The 19,502-nt window shown below is 35.9% G+C and overlaps 1 protein-coding gene across 2 annotated transcripts; it reads left to right on the forward strand.

Annotated features, from left to right (window-relative positions):
* Positions 1-220: 220 nt before the first annotated feature.
* On the forward strand, positions 221-16,193 carry CMAS (cytidine monophosphate N-acetylneuraminic acid synthetase). Of its 2 annotated transcripts, XM_082666760.1 has the most exons (8): positions 221-567; positions 7,079-7,221; positions 7,381-7,536; positions 9,282-9,415; positions 11,160-11,254; positions 11,630-11,801; positions 12,562-12,715; positions 15,593-16,193. In XM_082666760.1, exons 1-8 carry the CDS (start codon positions 308-310, stop codon positions 15,781-15,783), a joined length of 1,305 nt encoding a protein of 434 aa, XP_082522886.1. In that variant the 5' UTR covers positions 221-307; the 3' UTR covers positions 15,784-16,193. The 2 variants fall into 2 exon arrangements, with proteins under 2 accessions (XP_082522886.1, XP_082522887.1); XM_082666761.1 differs by lacking the exon at positions 7,079-7,221 and having other exon boundaries at positions 432-567.
* Positions 16,194-19,502: the final 3,309 nt, after the last annotated feature.

A 19,502-nucleotide genomic window follows, 5' to 3' on the forward strand; every position in this document is an offset into this window, starting at 1 on the left:
AATCTCCATACAATATCAAGCCCCCTAGAAGCTACACTTCCTTCAAGGCATTTCTGGCCTTTCCGTGCCGGGCTTGGACTTGGGGGTCGTCCGGGCAGAGCCTACAGGGCCTCCGGGACCCTGCGAGCGACCCGCGGACTACAATTCCCGGCGTGCCCGGCGAGGGCGCGGGGACGTGGCGGTGGGCGGGGCCGGGAACAGCCACCCCCGCTAGCGGTCGGGCGGGGAGGTCGGGCGGCGCCGAGCTGAGGTGGCGAGACAAGAGCTCCCGGATGTGGAGAAGCTGGGGAGAAGACGTGGGAGGAAGATGGACTCGGTGGAGAAGGGGGCCGCCACCTCCGTCTCCAACCCGCGGGGCCGGCCCTCCCGGGGTCGGCCGCCAAAGCTGCAGCGCAACTCCCGCGGGGGCCAGGGCCGAGGTGTGGAGAAGCCCCCGCACCTGGCGGCCCTAATCCTGGCCCGCGGCGGCAGCAAGGGCATCCCCCTGAAGAACATTAAGCACCTGGCGGGGGTCCCGCTCATTGGCTGGGTCCTGCGTGCGGCCCTGGACTCGGGGGTCTTCCAGAGGTGCGCATGTGCGAGAGTGGGCGGTGCGGCCTGGGCGGGGGTCGTGAGGGGGAGCCGGGCCGCCGGAGGGGCAGGGGCTCCGGGGGGCAATCGCCCCCGGAAGGGGTGTGCAAGATCCGGGGTGTCTGGGCCCCGGCTGGCAACCGGGGGAGGAGGGGCTCCAGCTTCTTCCTTGTTCCGTAGCTGCTAGTAGCCATGAACTTGGGACCGTTCCTGTCTCCGCCCTTGAGAATAACATCCGTAAAGGGGGAGATTTCCTCTTCTCTACTGTCTGCGCTGCCCGGGTTGACCTCGCAGGGTAAAGGAAAGGAGTCCACCCTTGTGAAACGTCTGCGATAATCTGTGAACTCCTTTAGGCAGTGGCCGTTGGCTTTCCCCTGTTGCCCGGCGTCTGATACCCACCTGGTGCTGTTCGATTAAGGAGGCATCGGGTTCATGAATGGAGTGGGCTGTCAAGGCTTTTCTCATTTCAAGCTCAGCTTGGAGATCCTTTCCTGACCTTTGGAAAATACTCTAAGCTATCTGCCTGTGAGTCAGCACAATCTAGACAGCTCCCCACATTTGTATGTAGGTGCGAGAGTGGAAAACCGCACCGCTGGACTGTTTGATGAAATGCTTATAAATGGTTTGATCATACCTTTGGAACCTCGTTTGTCCTAAGGACAGTTTTAATTGTGCATCATTTAGAGACATGGCCATATGCCGTATTGGCCAGGAGTTACAAGCTTATGTCATTCATAAAAGAAGGGAGATAGAATTCTGTGCCAAGAATGAACTTACACATGGTAATTTCAACCTAATTATGCTTGAATTTGTTACCGTGGAAAGTAAATTATTTTCACCTTTTTGATGTTTGGGTTTTGGTTTTTAAAGAGATGGCTGTTTTTGGAGCATATTAATTACCTACATTAATATATGGATAAATGATTTTCACTTAACTGTTCTTGTTTACAAAGGAGGTACCAAAAAAGTATAAATTTACTAATTTTCTTAATGTTTTTATCCAAAGGAAGTCCTGGGTGGTGCAAGGTAAATAAGAGCTGGCACACAGAATATAACAGTAATGTAACAGGAAGTGTGCAAAGGAGTGATAAAGAAAGACTGGGGGATTTGGTTCAGTTCAGTAAACACTGAACCCTAATTTCTGCCATACACATCCAAGGGAACAGCAAGATGTGTGTGACATGGTTCTTTCCGTGTTAAGCTCCCAGACTTTTGGACATTTTTACCTCCTTACAAAGGGTACACACTGGGGAAAAAAAAAAAGGACCGAGAGAAGGTGCATCCAGTTAGTAGTGATGTAGTAAAATCCTATTTTTGTGACAAACTAGAGAGGAATATCACATTCATAATAGATTGAGAACAGAATGCATTCACAACTCCAGTTGCATATGTCTAGAAACCCCTTTCAAACTGGCTAAACAAAAAAAGGTAGGGCTTGTTTGAGATACAGATTCAAGGGCAAAAATGATTCATTCATTCAGCAAACATTTATTGACTACCTACTATGTGACAGGCACTGTTATGTGTCCTTAACCAAGGGTTATAGGAGTAGGGTCCATCCCTAGGCTGGTGGAGCTTGCATTATTATAGGGAGAAGACAGTTAATATATAAACAGTGTATACTGTACCAGGTGATAATACATATTTTTAAGAAAAAGAAAGTAAAGGGATAGTGCACTTGGTCACCATAATCCTCTATTTCTTGATTCCTCTAGATAGGCTCTCCCCTTATGGTATGGGGGTAGTTTTGCTGAGAACGGCAGAACTTCCCACACATAACAAACAACTCCATCCAAACGTCTGTGTTCAACCAAACTCTGTCATGGTTTCTAGCAGCTTAAGGCCTTGTTCTTAGGATGATCCCAGCCCCTGAAAATGCATGCTCAGTGCTGCTGGGAGAATTTACCTATGTTCTTCTGGCAGATAGCCCCTGGATGCCCTCTTAAAACAGTTAATTTAGAAAGCTTGCAGTTATACATCCCTCTCTGCCCTTTGAGTTCTAATCTACCACCCAGAAGGGGTAGATTTGAATTTAATTGACTTATTCTGAAGCTGCAGTCAGTTTGGAGCAGCCTTCCTGCTTCTCCCCTTCTGCCTCCTTCAACAAATATGTACCCTATGAAGGAACTGGGGAAAACCGTAGCTTGCCTGATTTGTGTTTTTCGGGCCTGGAGATTATTTTGTTCAAAATCATTTTGACTTAATTGAGTTTCTGGCCGGCTTAGAATCAAAGCTAACAATACTTTCAAGGTTGCTAACTTTGCACACTAACTTGGAGAGTTAACAGTCAAGAAAGATGCTGAGATAATATTTTCATTTAGTAAAAAGCTATTGTTTGAGCTGAGTTTTTAAGAGCTTGGTTTCAACAGTGGTTGAGTGCTGTGTAAGTGAATCTCAGAGTAAATTGATTTTTTAAAATGTTGCCTAACGTGAAAGATAAACATAAGTTTTGGTTTCATTTCTAGGGTGTGGATTTATGATTAATGAAAGGCCATGCTATGTTGTCCTTGAAATGGCAGCTTATGATTTGAAGTTTCTGTCGTAGGGATCATGGTTGATACTCCTGTTCATCCTGTTAGATGTAGTATGACTTCATCTGAGGCTAAAGCCATTGACGTTGAACTCTGACATTTACTTTATACTTGATTTTAAATTTAAAGCCATTGACATTGAACTTTGACATTTACTTTATACTTGATTTTAAATTTAAAGCCATTGACGTTGAACTTTGACATTTACTTTATACTTGATTTTAAATTTAAAGCCATTGGCGTTGAACTTTGACATTTACTTTATACTTGATTTTAAATTTTATTAGCCCTGTTTGTTCGTTTGCTCATTCTTTCTCTTTTGCCCTGCCTCGTCTGATGCCCCTAAACCAAGGGAGAATGATTGACTGACTTAGTCCTTCTAATAAATGATGATCATTGTATTTTAAGTGTACCTATAAGATGCTGTTTTCATATTCATAATGCCATTGCCTTACATAATACATACAAATTAGACATTTGGACCTTTGAAGGTCTGAAAGCAAAACTTCAGTTTTCCTTCCAACAGAGTCAGTGTGAGGATGAGACTGTGTAGCTGTTCCTTTATTGCCATTCCTATTTTATTATTTTCAATAGCTAACACTTAATAAACGTTTATTCTGTATTGTGGTTTATGTTGAATTCTCATAACAATCATATTAGGTAATTACTACTATTATTACCTCCGTTTTACTGAAAATTGAGGCTTAGGGAGATTTGACCTAGAGTCATAAAGCTAGCTTGTGGTAGAGCCGGGATTTGAAGCCCTTCCTTCAGAGTCCATGCTCTTAACCATCTACTGTTTCATTCATTCAACAAATTGAGCACCTGTTATGTAGCAGGCACTATAAAAATACCTTGTAAAAAGTAAAGCATTGTAGAAAGATTAGTTATTGCTTCCTTACCTCTCGCTGTCTCTACCAATCCGCTGAGAGTTTCTCAAGAAAATGGATTATATATCCCAGTGTCCAGAGTAGGGCCTGAAACAGAATAGGCAGTCAGGAATCATTTCATGAATGAATGAATAAATGAATAATAAAAGGGAGGAAAGATGAAACACAGGCAAACCTCTTCCCAACCTCTGTTATTTCTTATTTACTGTTTAGCATTTCCGAAAGATCACTGAATCCTGAGGTGTTGAATGTTTATTCCAGTAAAGATCAGGATAATAAAGTAAATGGCTTCAGTAATTTATTTCAATTAGTGATGGAAACCAGATGTCAAAAGACTCATCTCTTCCTTTTACTGTTTACTTTTTTACTGTTACCATCACCACCCTCCTTTTATCCTCTCTTTAAAAAATTCACTACATTTTTGTTGGTACTTCACTTTGTTATATAACTTTGTGACACTTTCCAGTGAAAAACTTATCCCAAAATTATTTCAGATTTTGAGATGGAGGAAAATGAGGGCTCCTATGTTGTGCCTTGCGCAGAATGACATGAGTAGGTATGACACACTTGACTCCTAGCCAATGGCTCATCTTGTTTACTAGGTTTCCTCTGAAAAACAAATTGGGGGCACTATGGGGGTTTATTGACTTTATCTCTATTAAATCATCTGCCAATAGTAAAGGCAATAAATGAAATTAAATTCATAAATGAAAGCCAGAGATGTTAGAAATTTTTCTTTAGTTTCTCTCTTTTCACTCTTGACAATTGAGCATAGACGTTTCAAACATGCAGGTTCTCATTCATTCAGTAGATACTGAATGAAAGGGGTGAAAGAAATAGAGTTGACCCTTGAACAATGTGGGGTCAGGGGTGTCAACTCCCCACCCCGGGCAGTCAAAAATCCCAGATTAGCTTTTGATTCACCAACACTTAACTACTAATAGCCTACTGTTCACTAAAGCCTTACCAGTAACATAAACACATTATGTTTTTAAAATTTAATTGATTTTTTTAATTGAAAGATTCTTTAAATTCCTTAGTGCTTTACAATTTTCAAAAGTTTCACACATGATTCTATGTAATCCCATAATAACCCTTTTTTTTCCCCTACCCCTATATTGGCCCTCCCCCTTTCCCTCTCCCCATGAGTAACCATGAGTTTTCTATGTCTGAAACACATGTTTTATTTAGTTTTATGTTTTATTTTGTTTATGTTTTATTTATTTTTTATTATTAACACATTTTATAATATATATGTATTGTACAGTATATTACAATAAAGCTAGAGAAAAGAAAATCATAAGGAAGACAAAATACATTTACAGTACTGCACTATATCATGTTTACTTTGTTTACAAGATGAATCACCTGTCAGTATCAATATTGTCATATGATACAAAACTGTAGATGTTACACATATTACTAACACTGAACATCAAAGATGAAAAGATAATGTGAAAAAGAAATTCATATTTATTTACAGGTATAATGATTCGGGCATTGATAACAAAGAAGCAACAGTGTGATTGCTTTATGGTAGCCTGTTGTAATCAGTTATGATTGCTTCACAGTAGCCTAGCCTATACACTAATGAATGAATCATTATAAAATTTTTATGGGATACAGTATTACAGTCATATTCATAATACAGTGTCAGAAACATTGTTCCATTTTTTAAAAAAACCACTTACCTGTGATGATGGGCAGAGTTAAAAAACAGAAAAGTAAAACATTATTAACTTTATATTAAATATCACTCATATCTATGTAAGGATAGACTGTTATCTACATATGTTTTATGCGTTCATGGCATACCTTTTTTTTTTTTTTTTTTTTGCGTTTTTGTGGTATTATACTTAGTCATCTTGGCTGGTTTAATTACATCATTGTTGTTTATTTTTTGGCCATGCCTCGCAGCATGTGCGATCTTAGTTCCCCAAGCAGGGATCGAAACCACACCCCCTGCATTGGAAGCACGGAGTCGTAACCACTGGACCGCCAGGGAAGTCCCACCTAACTTTTTCTTATTTTTTCCAATATTACTAGGCTACACAGTTTGCGATTTTTTTCAAATTTTAGCAGACCTTCTAAAATTTTTCCAGTACATTTACTGAAAAACATTCACACAGTTCAAACCAGTGTTGTTCAAGGGTCAACGCATATACCAAAGAAGTCATTCAGATTTCTTTGTGTAATGTCACTATAAAAACATTGTGGCTAGAGTAATACTCACATCTTCTGTTTCTAGCAGTGGGGATTTGTAAAGGTCAAGGAAACAATTCAGTACAGACTAGTACACGCCCCCAAATAATGTTTTATATTTTACTCTTAGTCGTCGTCTTATAAAGTCCAAATGGTCAACTCTGTAAGCTGTGGTTAATAGAGCTGTTCAACTAAGCTCTCCTGAGCCAATCAAGTCATGTTCTCCACATCTTTAATTGTTATCGGTGGCTTTACCCACTTGATTCTATGTTCAGATATTTATATACCCATTGTTAGTTGGCCAAAAAAAAAAAAAGAGTTGGCTTGTCTGATTGTTTTGGGCATTTAGTCTCTACTAAGCTTGAAACTCTTTGAGTGTTGTGCTTTGGCTAAGCCAAATCCATTTTTTTCTTAGCAAGTATATTAAATACACAATATTTTGGATTTTGATGGGGAATGAGAAGCAGTATCTTCTTTATTTTCTTTAGATTTGAACTTCTCGTGTTACTAGTGTCTTTAATATACCAGTAGCTTCAAAAATACCAATTATCATTTTTTTCTAACTTTATAAAACTATATCTAGGGCTATGTAAATAATATGTATATAAATAATGTTATATATAATATAAATATTTATATATGTAAATATAAATATTACATCTAGGACCACATTTTTGATTCAGACATTTTAAAATGTGGTTTACATAGAAAATACTTTATTTTTCTTTAAATTTTATATTAATTTCTATCTGTAACATTATTTTGCTGGTACAAAAACTATTCTGACATTATGTAAGCTGTATTTTTGGGGTTGCAGAGCTCCTTTTTATCTTTAATGATTTTTTTTTTAGTGATTTGGCTTTTTATTTTTTAATATCTGTACAGTGTTTGGGTTTCAACAGACCATGATGAAATTGAGAATGTGGCCAAACAATTTGGTGCACAAGTTCATCGAAGAAGTTCTGAAGCTTCAAAAGACAGTTCTACCTCACTAGATGCCATCATAGAATTTCTTAATTATCACAATGGTATGAGTTTGACTAATAGTTTATTCAAAATTTTACATAATTTCCAACTTGCCTATCATTTCACAAGACTTGTTTTAACATTTGAATTTAGATCTTAGTATTACTTGCTTGCAAAGAACTTTATTTTGATGTTCTTTTCATTTGTTTTGTCTTTTTAAGAGGTTGACATTGTAGGAAATATTCAAGCTACTTCTCCGTGTTTACATCCTACTGATCTTCAAAAAGTTGCAGAAATGATTCGAGAAGAAGGATATGATTCTGTTTTCTCTGTTGTGAGACGCCATCAGTTTCGATGGGGTGAAATTCAGAAAGGAGGTAATCTGTTGTATCAATCTTTATTTTAGCTCATTTTATGGAGAATTAATTTTTCATATGTAAATATTCTTTAGGAGTGGGGAGAGTAAAAAGGGAGCAGTAAAATAGAACATGGGATTCTTAACTCTAGTAGGTAATAACATTTATAATGTGTTCTAAATCTTGTGATTATTGAGGCAAAACAATGAGACCAAATTAATTCTCTACCAAATTACTTTTTACAAAGGATTATTTTAACCCTCTATTTGTATTTTGAGGAAGACATGTCATTTTTCTAGAGCAAATACTTTTATGTTGTTCTAGACTTGTTTGATAAATTCCGTATAAATCACAGAATTGTGGGAATAGAAATCTTCCACCAAAAAGTTTTGGAGAACCTCAAGAATGAATTTGTGGAATTGCTTCCCAAAATTTGTAACTTCTTGTGCAAAAAGAGTTCCATAACGTTTAGCTAGAGCCTGATTTCTAGCCAGATGAAGTAGCAAAATCTGTAATAAAGAATAGAATCACCAACAAATAGGTAAATGTAACATACTTGAAGAAAGGCAGTGTGATTACTCTTCAATGCCCTGACATGTGTTGAATGTAGGAAAGCTGGTCTCTAACCTATGTTTGACTTAAAGGAGAGGGGAAGATGCAGTGAAAATGGAGAAGGTCCACAAAAGAGCAATTAAGATAAGAAGATAAAGTTATAGACAGAAAATGATGATTTTTCAGCCTCTAAATATGAATGCTGTCAAAATCAATGCAGTATATCAATGACTAAATTTATTGATTTCATTCAATAAGCATTTATTGAGTGTCTTCTCTGTAGCAAGTTCTACGTTAAGTTTTATATATATATAATATTTTGAACTTATTCACTAAATATCAGAAATAAGATATAGGAAGGATTAAAGCTTGTAAAACACATTTTTGAACAAATCAAGGAAGCCCAGTGTTAAACTGAATATTGAGCTTTATATGATATGTGATTAAAGTTAAAAAAGTTCAAAAAGTATCCATACACAAACACAAATTTGGCAAAAATTTAGTGGAAAGCCAAGGGAATTCCTATATACCAATACTGAAGGCTTCATTTATTATATCATGTTATAATCATTAATGTTGGTATTGCTCAGCCTTCATTATTACCAACAATAATAATAAGTAAACATTATTTATTTATTGTTATGTATATTTTATATTAGTATTTTTTTAACTACTAGTAAGAATGTATCATACATTATGTAAGCAGTTCTATCAATATTAAAGTTTCAATAATTTAGTGGGGAAGTATTCATTTTTCTGTAATAATTCCATGAGAGTAATTTCTCAACCACATTAGATAAATAACACATACATTGTATTTCTATAGAAGCTCATAGTGAGCAAGTAGATTTAAAGGGCTCAAATACTGAACTATGGGTACTTTATAACAAATTCAGTTCTTTTGAAACTATTTTAAGGTTGCCTTTATGTCCTCCCAAAGCATTATATTTCTATAAATAGTTTAAAACTTTAATTGCTCAGAATTTCTCTGTAAGATACCTTATTTTTCTCTTATTATTGTTATTGAAAAGCAAAGATAAATCATCAGAATTATTAGAGGTTTTGTTTCTTTAAAAAATCTTTTAAATTGTTTATTTAGATACAGAAATATTCTACCTTCTGAGTTCATTTTTATTTGCTTTTTAAAAAAATTACTGAATGAACATTTTCAGTGTTCAAAGCACCTGGGACTTACTGTAGCTTTTTGCTTTTAGTTCGTGAAATGACTGAGCCTCTGAATTTGAATCCAGCTAAACGACCTCGTCGACAAGACTGGGATGGAGAATTATATGAAAATGGCTCGTTTTATTTTGCTAAAAGACATTTGATAGAGATGGGTTACTTACAGGTCTGTGCCCTCATTTTGCAAAAACCTTTCAAACCCTTTTATCTATATACTTTGAGTTCTAAGAAAGAAGTATGGCACATAAAGGAAAGTATTAACCCCTAGGGGAAAAGCAGTAACTGACAAGATTTATCATCTGAGGCATTTATCCTGCACACTTACCCCAAAATGATCTTTGGGGTTCATTCAGTGAATATGGGAAAGACTCTGCTACAGTTGCAACATTAAGATAAGAAATGAAACAAGTATTGAATGTTCTATATGTGTCCTGGTATTCATATTATTTCATTCAAAACTCTGTTTTTAATCCATAGTTGTATTACTGTCAAGTTGTGGTTGTACAGTTGAATAACCTTTATTACTTTGAAAAGAGACAAAAACCACAACAGTATAGCAGAGGTGAAAGAGCACCAACCTGGGCATCAGGAAAACTGGAATATATTGTAGTAAAATCTCTATAACTAATTTAACCTTGAATATATCATTTTATCTGTTCTGAGTCTTAATGCTCTCATTTTACAATAAGGGAGTTGGATGTCTCTCTCATCTTTAGAGCCTGTGTGGTTACGTTACATCATATACTATTTGTTCATTTTGGTTATAGCTATTCTTTATTCAGCATTTACTATGGACCCAGGACTATATGAAATACTACATAGGTTATCTTATATAACGGAATAAAATGGATGTTCCTAGTTCTGTTTCAGAGGAGGAAATAGCAGCTCTGAAAAATGAAGCAATTGGCTCAAAGCAAAAACAAGTTGTGAATGGCACTGTTAGGATTTGGATTCAGGTCCTATGTTACTCAAAAAATAGCACTTAAGAACCCCCGAGCTCCATTCTTTATAGTAAAAATTCTAATGTGACTCATTCTCTAAGGGGAGGGAATTTTTCCAATCTTCTGGTCAGTAGGCGAACTGTAGACTGGCTGTTCAGTTAAGTTTGAGTATTCAGGAAAATTAGATTTGACATCTATAGATACCACCCTCCATAAGCTCTTTGCTAAGGGGGAATGTGATTTGACCCTTTCCTAAAGTGTGGAGAAGAGTAGGTTTCTCATTGTAACAAGATTTGTAAAGAGACTGACAATTCTGAAATATGAAAATTTCTAGTGATTGATATTGACCTTCAAATGATTACAATCAGGAAAGGCCTCACTCCTCTTGCCCCATACCCCAGGATCATGACACTGTTCCTACCTTTGCCCACATGTGACCCAGACAATTATTGTCCACTCCCATCTGTAGCTCAGGGATCTAAGGCAGTTCTGTACAGTAGATACTACAGTTCCTTTTCCTCCCCAATCTTACCCCTATTGCAAATAGGAACAGAAGTTCCAAAAACATTTATACTACTGCTTTTGGATGATGATGGGAGAGACTACCAGAACAAAGGGGATACATTTAGGGATTCCCAGAAAATTCCTTGTGGTCAGAATACTGGAGGATGCATATTATTTCTACTCTGTTTCAGTCTTTAAAATCTATTTAAAGAAAAATGGGAACTTGCACTGTGTAAATAGAATTTGAAAAATGTCAAGGTTGTTTGTTTTATGTGGTTTGAATATATGGAAAACAATAAGCTCTCCCCTCCAAAAAAAAATATTTGTTGTATGTCTGGTATTACTGGCTTATTCATTTTTCTTAGTACTATAGAAGTGGATTCATTGTTCTGTATTGTAATAAACTTTTTGATATGTGTGAATGCATGTTGACAACAGTCCTCATGGCACCTGTGCTATCTTTAGGGTGGGAAAATGGCGTACTACGAGATGCGAGCCGAGCACAGTGTGGACATAGATGTGGACATTGACTGGCCTATTGCAGAACAAAGAGTTTTAAGGTGAAAACAAGATTGTATAGCCTTTGCACTAGACCACAATGAATGATTTTTAGTAGATACATTTAAATTCACTTGTGGACAACTGATTTTTGATCCTCCAATCTTAGGATCTTTTGTAATTATTTTGCTTATGTGAGGAAGACATATACATAAAATATGCCTATAGGTGGCTTACTCAGTAACTTGAGAAGCACATAATCTGGTTAGACCACACTTAAAATCCTTGCACTGTAAGTTGAAGTGTGTATGTGAGGTTACTTGGAAAGGTAATGTTTGAGTAATTAAATGGAAACGGGTTATCAAGTTTACCGGTGTTAGCCAGATGAGAGATTAGTATCACACTAAAATTCAAAAGTCTATTTTGGTTTCTTTTAGATTTGGCTATTTTGGCAAAGAGAAGCTGAAGGAGATAAAACTTTTCGTTTGCAATATTGATGGATGTCTAACCAATGGCCACATTTATGTATCAGGAGACCAAAAAGAAATAATATCTTACGATGTAAAAGATGCTATTGGGATAAGTTTATTAAAGAAAAGTGGTATTGAGGTATGTGCCCCCTGAACATAGCAATGCTTTTTAAGATTGTGATTTAAGGTCAAGGAACACGTGAGGGAAATAACAGATTTACGTTTTTAGTATTATCAATTAAAATATCTGAAATTTAGCTTTCACATGCCTAGAAAATTGTGCTATTTACTTTGAGATGAGCAGAATTAGTAATTTGTCTATCAATAAATAATATTTCTTATTTATTTAATGAGTATGATAGTAGGTGCTATCTAGTATTTCCGATAGGATTTTGCAACCAGAAAGATTTCATAGAAAATAGGTGTCAGCATTTGGAGAAAAGCAAATCTCAGGTGGATTTTTTAAATGTAGCTTATTCTTATGATTGAAAATTTTAATTCAAAATAACAATACTTATGTGTATTTTCAAAAATGAAGTTTAAGATGATTTCTTAGAATTCACTAGAAATCTTAAATACGTGTTTCTGAGCAGCATGAGAGACAAGTTAGACTTTCCTCTGAATAAACTGAATTATTGGAGAATCTTAGATTGTTATCAGACAATGTATATTTTATTTTTTACCTGTAGATAGAATCCTTTCCACTGTAGAAAACAGTCTTTTGCCTTTATTGGACTACTAGCAATCAAATGTGTTAAAGCTTCATCATTTTAAAATAAATTAGTTGATTTTACTTTAATTAGTCCTTCAGACTACTCACTTGTGATTTGTATTATTTAAAAGGTGTTATTATGAGAGATTTCTGTTTTCTCATTTTGCCCTTTTTTTTTTTTCTTAAGGTGAGGTTAATCTCAGAAAGGGCCTGTTCAAAGCAGACTCTCTCTTCCTTAAAACTGGATTGCAAAATGGAAGTCAGTGTACCAGACAAGCTTGCAGTTGTAGATGAATGGAGAAAAGAAATGGGCCTGTGCTGGAAAGAAGTGGCATATCTTGGTTGGTGTCCTCCTATTCAGCCATAATAATGGATTGAAGAGTTCTGATATATAGGAAGTACATTCTGAATATATTTTGCTATTATTAAAATGTACATAGATTTGACTCCCCAGATTCCATTTCCAGGAAAGAAATTGAACAAATATGCCAATAATGGAGGGAAAAAAAGAACCCACCTAAATATCCTGCAAAAATAGATTTATGCAACCATTAAAAACAATGCTGTAATACGTATTCCTTGACATGGTCACATGTCACAAGTTTTTCACTTTAGCATTAAGCAAGTATATGTATCAGGTGTCTCCTCTATGCATGCTTGGAACTGGTTGCTGGGACTTATTGCATACAGGGTTTACAGTCTAATGATTCAACATTTTTGAATATCAGTAATGAAAAGTTATTAAAATACATAATAACTATAAACCGTGTATGAGATAAACATTTACAAGGACAATATGGGCCTCAAAAGAAGCAGCACAGGGATGCTTTGGGAGCACGTGATCCGGGGACTTCAGGAATAGCCTTTGAATCACATGTGAAGATTCAGTGGAGAAAAATACTATAGAACCTTTGATAGAAAATGATCCAATTTTTGTAAGGCGAAAACAATTTTAATGGAACATATAACAACTCCCAGCTGTACTTACTATTACCTGTGCAACCTTAAGCAGCTTCTCTAAGCCTTAGTTTTCCTACTTACAGTATAAACACAAATCAAACTTCATAAGGCTATTGGGAAAGAAATTGAAGATAATATAAAATCCTTAAAATAGTGTATGCATTTAGTAATAAGTGTATATCATTTATATAAGTAAAACTGTAAAATATATATGCCAAAGTACAGTGATTATCCATAAATAATAATAATTAGCCTAATTTTGATTTTTTTTGCCTTCGTTTATTTTTTTTTAAAGTTTCTACCAAGAATATGCATTACTTATATCACATAAGGAAAAAAGTATAAAAAGTAGAGGTTAGAAAATCAAGAAAATAGAGAATAAACTCCAAATTTTTATTTTAAAAATCAGAGCAGTATTTTTTGTCAGTTACATAAATGTATAAAATTGTATTCCTTTAAAATGTTGACACTTTTTTTCTTCCAATTTTATTGAGATATAACTGACTTACAGCACTGTATAAGTTTAAGGTCTACAGCACAGTGACTTAACTTACATACATCATGCAGTGATTATCACAGTAAATTTAGTGAATATCCATCATCTCATATAGATACATATGAGATAATAAAAATATGTTTTCCCTGCGATGAGAACTCTTACGATTAATCTCTTAACATACTGCTTTAATGAGTATAGCTTTTGAAAACAGGGAACATGATTCCTTCAGCTCTGTTCTTCTTTCTCAAGATTGTTTTGTCTATTTGGGGTCTTTTGTTTCCATAAAAATTTTAGTTTTATTCTAGTTCTGCGAAAAATGCCTTTGGTATTCTGGTAGAGGGATTGCATTGAATCTGTAGATTGCCTTTGGTGTAGTTATGATCATTTTAACAACATTAATTCTTCTCATCCATGAGCACAGTATATCTTTCCATCTGTTTCTGTCATCTTCAGTTTGTTTTGTCAGTGTCTTAAAGAGTTTTCTGAGTGCAGGTCTTTTACTTCCTTAGATTTATTCCTCGGTATTTTATTCTTTTTGATGAAATACTAAATGGGATTGTTTCCTTAATTTCTCATTCTGAGAGTTCATTATTAGTATATATAGAAACACAATAGACTTCTATGTATTAATTTTGTATCCTGCAACTTTACTGAATTCATTTATTAGTTCTAATAAACACTTTTATAAATAAAATTTAATAAAGTTTAGTTTCAGGGGTGGGTTATGCAAAGAAATACTTTAATTTTTATCATCTTTCATTGAAAACAATTCAAATTTCAATACATTTAATAATAAAAAAAATTTCAGTCGATAAATGTAGAACAGATTTAAAACAAACACTCTTAACCAACATTTATTAGTAGTATTTAGTCTATATTATAGTAATAGTTATATGCAGAATGGTGAATGTTAGATCCTGGGAGCTTCTGAAATTCATCCTACCAAAAAAATAAAATAAGAGGGGGAGGTGGAGAAACTAATAAGCAAGGCAGGGAGAGAAAGGATGTAGTTATGTCAATGTGATGGTAATTTTTCAACAAGCAGCATACAAATCAGAGAGAACTGTTAGAGACTTAATATGTATAGCAACAAAATGCACTATGTGGACCTTTTTTGGTTTCTGATTCAAATAAATCAACTTTTTATAGTTGATTTATAGACAATTTTGAGACAGTTGAGGATATTTGAGCATGTACTAGGTTATTAGATGATATTAAGGAATTATTGTTGATTTTGTTGGTTGGATGATATTATGTCAGTTTCTTAAAAATATATGTATTATAGACAGATGGCAAAGTTTATGGGTAAAGTATGTTTTCTGGGAATTCTTTCTTCTCCCTTTCCTCCAAAAAACTTGGGGGGCAGGGAATGGACAAGAATATTGATAAATAATGCAAAACATTAATAATTACATAAATTTGGGATTCTTGCATGTTTGAAATTTTCCTTAATAAAAAGTTTAAATAATTATAGTTTATATTAGATTTCTAGTAATTATAATATGCATGGCAAGCAGAAAGTATACTCCATTCTCCTCTAATTGATAAGTGTTTATTATGAATTACTTAGGAAAAACCCTAGACCTTAAGTATTTATTATACTTGGAAATGCTTTTATTTTTGTTCCATCTAATCTGTAGTATTCTAATATACAGTGTCTGAAGTTGCCAGAATCACTTACTGATTGCTGTTTGCATTATTTAGGAAGAAAATTCCTTCTCTCTTTAAATATTCAACCAGTGTTTCTTTAACTTGATAGGAAATGAAGTGTCTGATGAGGAGTGCTTGAAGAAAGCGGGCCTCAGTGGTGTTCCTGCTGATGCCTGTGCCGCTGCCCAGAAGGCTGTTGGATATATTTGCAAAAGCTATGGTGGCCGTGGTGCCCTCCGAGAGTTTGCAGAGCACGTTTTCCTACTAATGGAAAAGGTTATTAATTCATGCCAAAAATAGAAATTAGTGTTATGTTGGAAAAGAAAGTATACAGCCTTCTTCAGCCACTTTTCTTTTATTTTTGATTAAGTACAATTCCATGCTGTAATGTCAACAGAGAGTGTGATTTGATTTGTGATATATCTTAATATCTTTTAAAGCAGAGTCTTCTCAAACTGTCACTCCAAAACCTTCTATGAAATAACTGTGCTGTACTTTTCTCTTTATGCAGGATCATTATTTAGAGATTGATCACAGTCTCTCTCAGATTTTTAGTAAATGCAAGTAAGAACATCATCAAAATTGACTTTGTATTGTATCCTGTAAAATTGTGTGTTTGTGTGCTCTTAATGATGCTGAAACTTTATTTATTTTGGGACAGTTTGTCTGGTAAGACATGCCCTTCTATTAATAAAATTACATTTCACAAACTTGATGAAAACTGTCTTGTTGCTATAGAAGAGATTTACCAAACATTGCCTTATTTCCTTTAAACACTGACCATGCAGTCAGCGTGAGAAACAAGCCACTAAATACCAGCTGTAGAGCATCCGATTGTACTTCATATATGGATACATACAGCACATAAATACAAATACAGATGTCTGAAGAAATTCATGTATTGTGAAGGTTGTATATTGGTTTGTAGTAAATCGTTTGCAAGTACCTCGGAGATCATGGTAATTTTGTGTACTAAATTCGGCTATTATCACAATTTTACAGCCAGCACAAATCTCTCTCCTACCTGGTTAGATTCCAAGAATGGGACATTAGCTCATAATTGCGGATGCTTACCTAATAAAAACACTAACCATTTCTTGTGGAACATTTTCATCTATTTCCACTATAAAAAGAGTTCATGTAAAACTCTAGCAAGAAGCAAGCCATTCACGCGGCGCTATATAGGAAGCTGTTTTCCAGTCAAGGCTGGGTGGATCTGTACAGTTCAGAGTCTGCCCCTATAGGCCAGACATAAGTTGGAAAAAAAAAAGGACCATCTTCTACCTTAATTTCCTTTACATCTTGTCCTGGTTTTACTTCCATCTTTCTTGCTTTTCCACTGCTAACTCTATGTTCTCCCATCCCCTTAAATTTACACATTCCCCAAGGTTCTAAACGCAGCTCTTGTTCTTCCCGAAGACCACATCTCTATTCAGTATTTCGGCTATAACCTCCATGCAGATGACTCCAAAACCTAATCTCTGTTGTGAGATCTGGTTGCGTTTCAAGTTCTTTGTATTATAGGCCAGACTCCTGTACCTCATCTCTCAAATGTCTGATTTTATCATTGGGACATCACAGCCTTCCTCAGTTTCTCCTTTTCATTTCTAGTCAGACACTAAATCTTGAGCTTGATGCTACTAGCCCAGTGTCCCTTCAGTTTATCTAATACTATTGCTAGATTAATTATGTATTTGCTGTTATCATTTACAAAATCTGTAGTGACTCCATGCTGACCACAGAATGTAATCAAACATTTCCCAGTCTGAATGTACTCTGGACACAATATTTCCAGCTTCGGTTCCTACTGATTCTTGTGCGGTTCTCCACCCCAATCAAGCTATTCTGTGTAATTCTCCAACCATGCCTCTATTAGCCTATTCTCAAGTCTTATATTTAATCACCACATGAGTCACTCATTCCTAAAAAAACGTCCTGACAAAATACCTCCTGTAAATACCATGTATAAGTAGAGATTATACTAGAGTCCTTGTTTCATTCCCCTCACCCAAAGCCAAATACAAAGAGACAGTTCAGACCACATTGTGACTCTTAGTTCCTGTGTGCCCAATAGTAGGGAAACTTAGCCAAGAAAATATATCTTCAGCTCTGACATGTAAAGAACTTCGAAGTTGCCAACCCCTTCCCCTTCCAGTTTGTTCAACAAGACAAACTGGCCAAAATCAATGACAATCACATCCAGAGATAGAGCACCTGATATTGGTTTGCCTAGAGCAAAACCTGCTGGATGCCATAAACTGACGGGAACATTTAGTAATTTGCAAATTGCCAGAAGTTGTGTGGAACTAATGTGAGAGTGAGAAACTCCTAGAAACTGCAGTCATGGGAGGTGGGAGTGGGACACACTTTCCCTCCAGAAATGCCAGCAGGTTATCACAAAACGGGTCTGAGGATTCAAGAAAAATCCCCTTATGGTCCTGATAGGAGAAACCCTATCTCCCTAAGAAAGGACTACTCCAGTAGGAAGGACATTTCCCCAGAGGGCAATACAGAAGACTTACCCCAACAGGGAGAAGGGAACTCTGCTCCACTCCAACATCTCTGTCTCATCTAAGGTGGGGAAATTCCCCCTTATTCAACAGGGGAGATGACATTAAGGAAATAGAGAATGCTGCAGGCAGGAAAAACAGTAGCAGCAGGAGGAAGAAAGCTATACGTTGTAGGAGAGACAGAAACACCTGTGAAGGCATATTCCCAAGACAAGCCCACTAAGAGACCAAGTCTTAGAAGATTTTAGAATGCTGCCCGTCTTCTACACCCTATGCTACACCAATATGTTGCTAGTATGATAACAGTGGATTACAGCTTAAAAGACTACAAGACACAGACTTTCTCTGAGGAGAAATAAAAAAAGGAAGTCCCAAAATCAAAACCAAGGACATGGAGGAATTTGAAGTCTCTGGTCCCTATAGCTACAGGAAAGAGTAAATACAGCCCAACTCCTAGAAAGATTAACATAAATCTTCATACTAGAGACTTTGTGTCTTGGTACCCATTACCCAATAACATACATGGCTTTCAACAACAAAATTATAAAGCATACAAAAGGCAAGAAAAAGCAGAGTCTGAAGAGAAAAAGCAATCATCAGATCCAGAGTCAGATATGACACACTTGTTAGTATTATCAAATAGGCAATTTAAATAGCTATGATTATCTAAAAGGATGTAATGAGAAAAGTACCCAACATGAAAGACCAGAAAAGTAATGTCAGTAGAGAGATGGACACTAGAAGAAAGAATCAGAAGTAAATGCTAGAAATCAGACACAGGAACAGAAATGAAGAATGCCTTTGAGAGTGGGTGAGTAGACTTGAAACAGCTGAGGAAAGAATGGGCGAACTTAAATATTAGCCGATTTTATTTTGTTTTTCTCTATACATCTGAATTACATGTTTATTTTATTACATTTTGTTTTTTTCCAGTTTCATTGAGCTATACTTGACATATAACATTTTGTAAGTTTAAGGTGTACGACGTGATGATTTGAAATATGTATGCATTGCAAATGATTATCACAATAATGTTAGCACATCCATTACCTCACACAGCTACCATTCCGTGTGTGTGTGTGTGTGGTGAGAACATTTAAGATCTACTCTCTTAGCAGCTTTCAAGTGTACAACACAGTATTGTTAACTACAGTCACCATGCTGGACATTAATTCCCAGAAACTTACATATCTTATAACTGGAACTTTGGACCCTTTGACCAACATCATCTGTTTCCCTTATTCCCCAGCCCCTGGCAACCACCAGTACACTCTCTATTAATTCGTTTGGTTTTTTGGTTGCTTTTTTTTAGATTCTACATATAAGTGAAATCACATGGCATTTGTCTTTCTCTGTCTGGCTTATTTCACTTAGCATAAGTGCCCTTAAGTTTCATTAGTGTTGGGCAAATAGCAGAATTTCCTCCTTTTTATGGCTGAATAATATTCCACTGTATATATCTATATACCACGTTTTCTTCATTCACCATTGATGGACACTTAGGTTGTT

Source organism: Grampus griseus (genome assembly GCF_964374135.1).
Source record: "Grampus griseus genome assembly, chromosome: 11".
Lineage (NCBI taxonomy): Eukaryota > Metazoa > Chordata > Mammalia > Artiodactyla > Delphinidae > Grampus > Grampus griseus.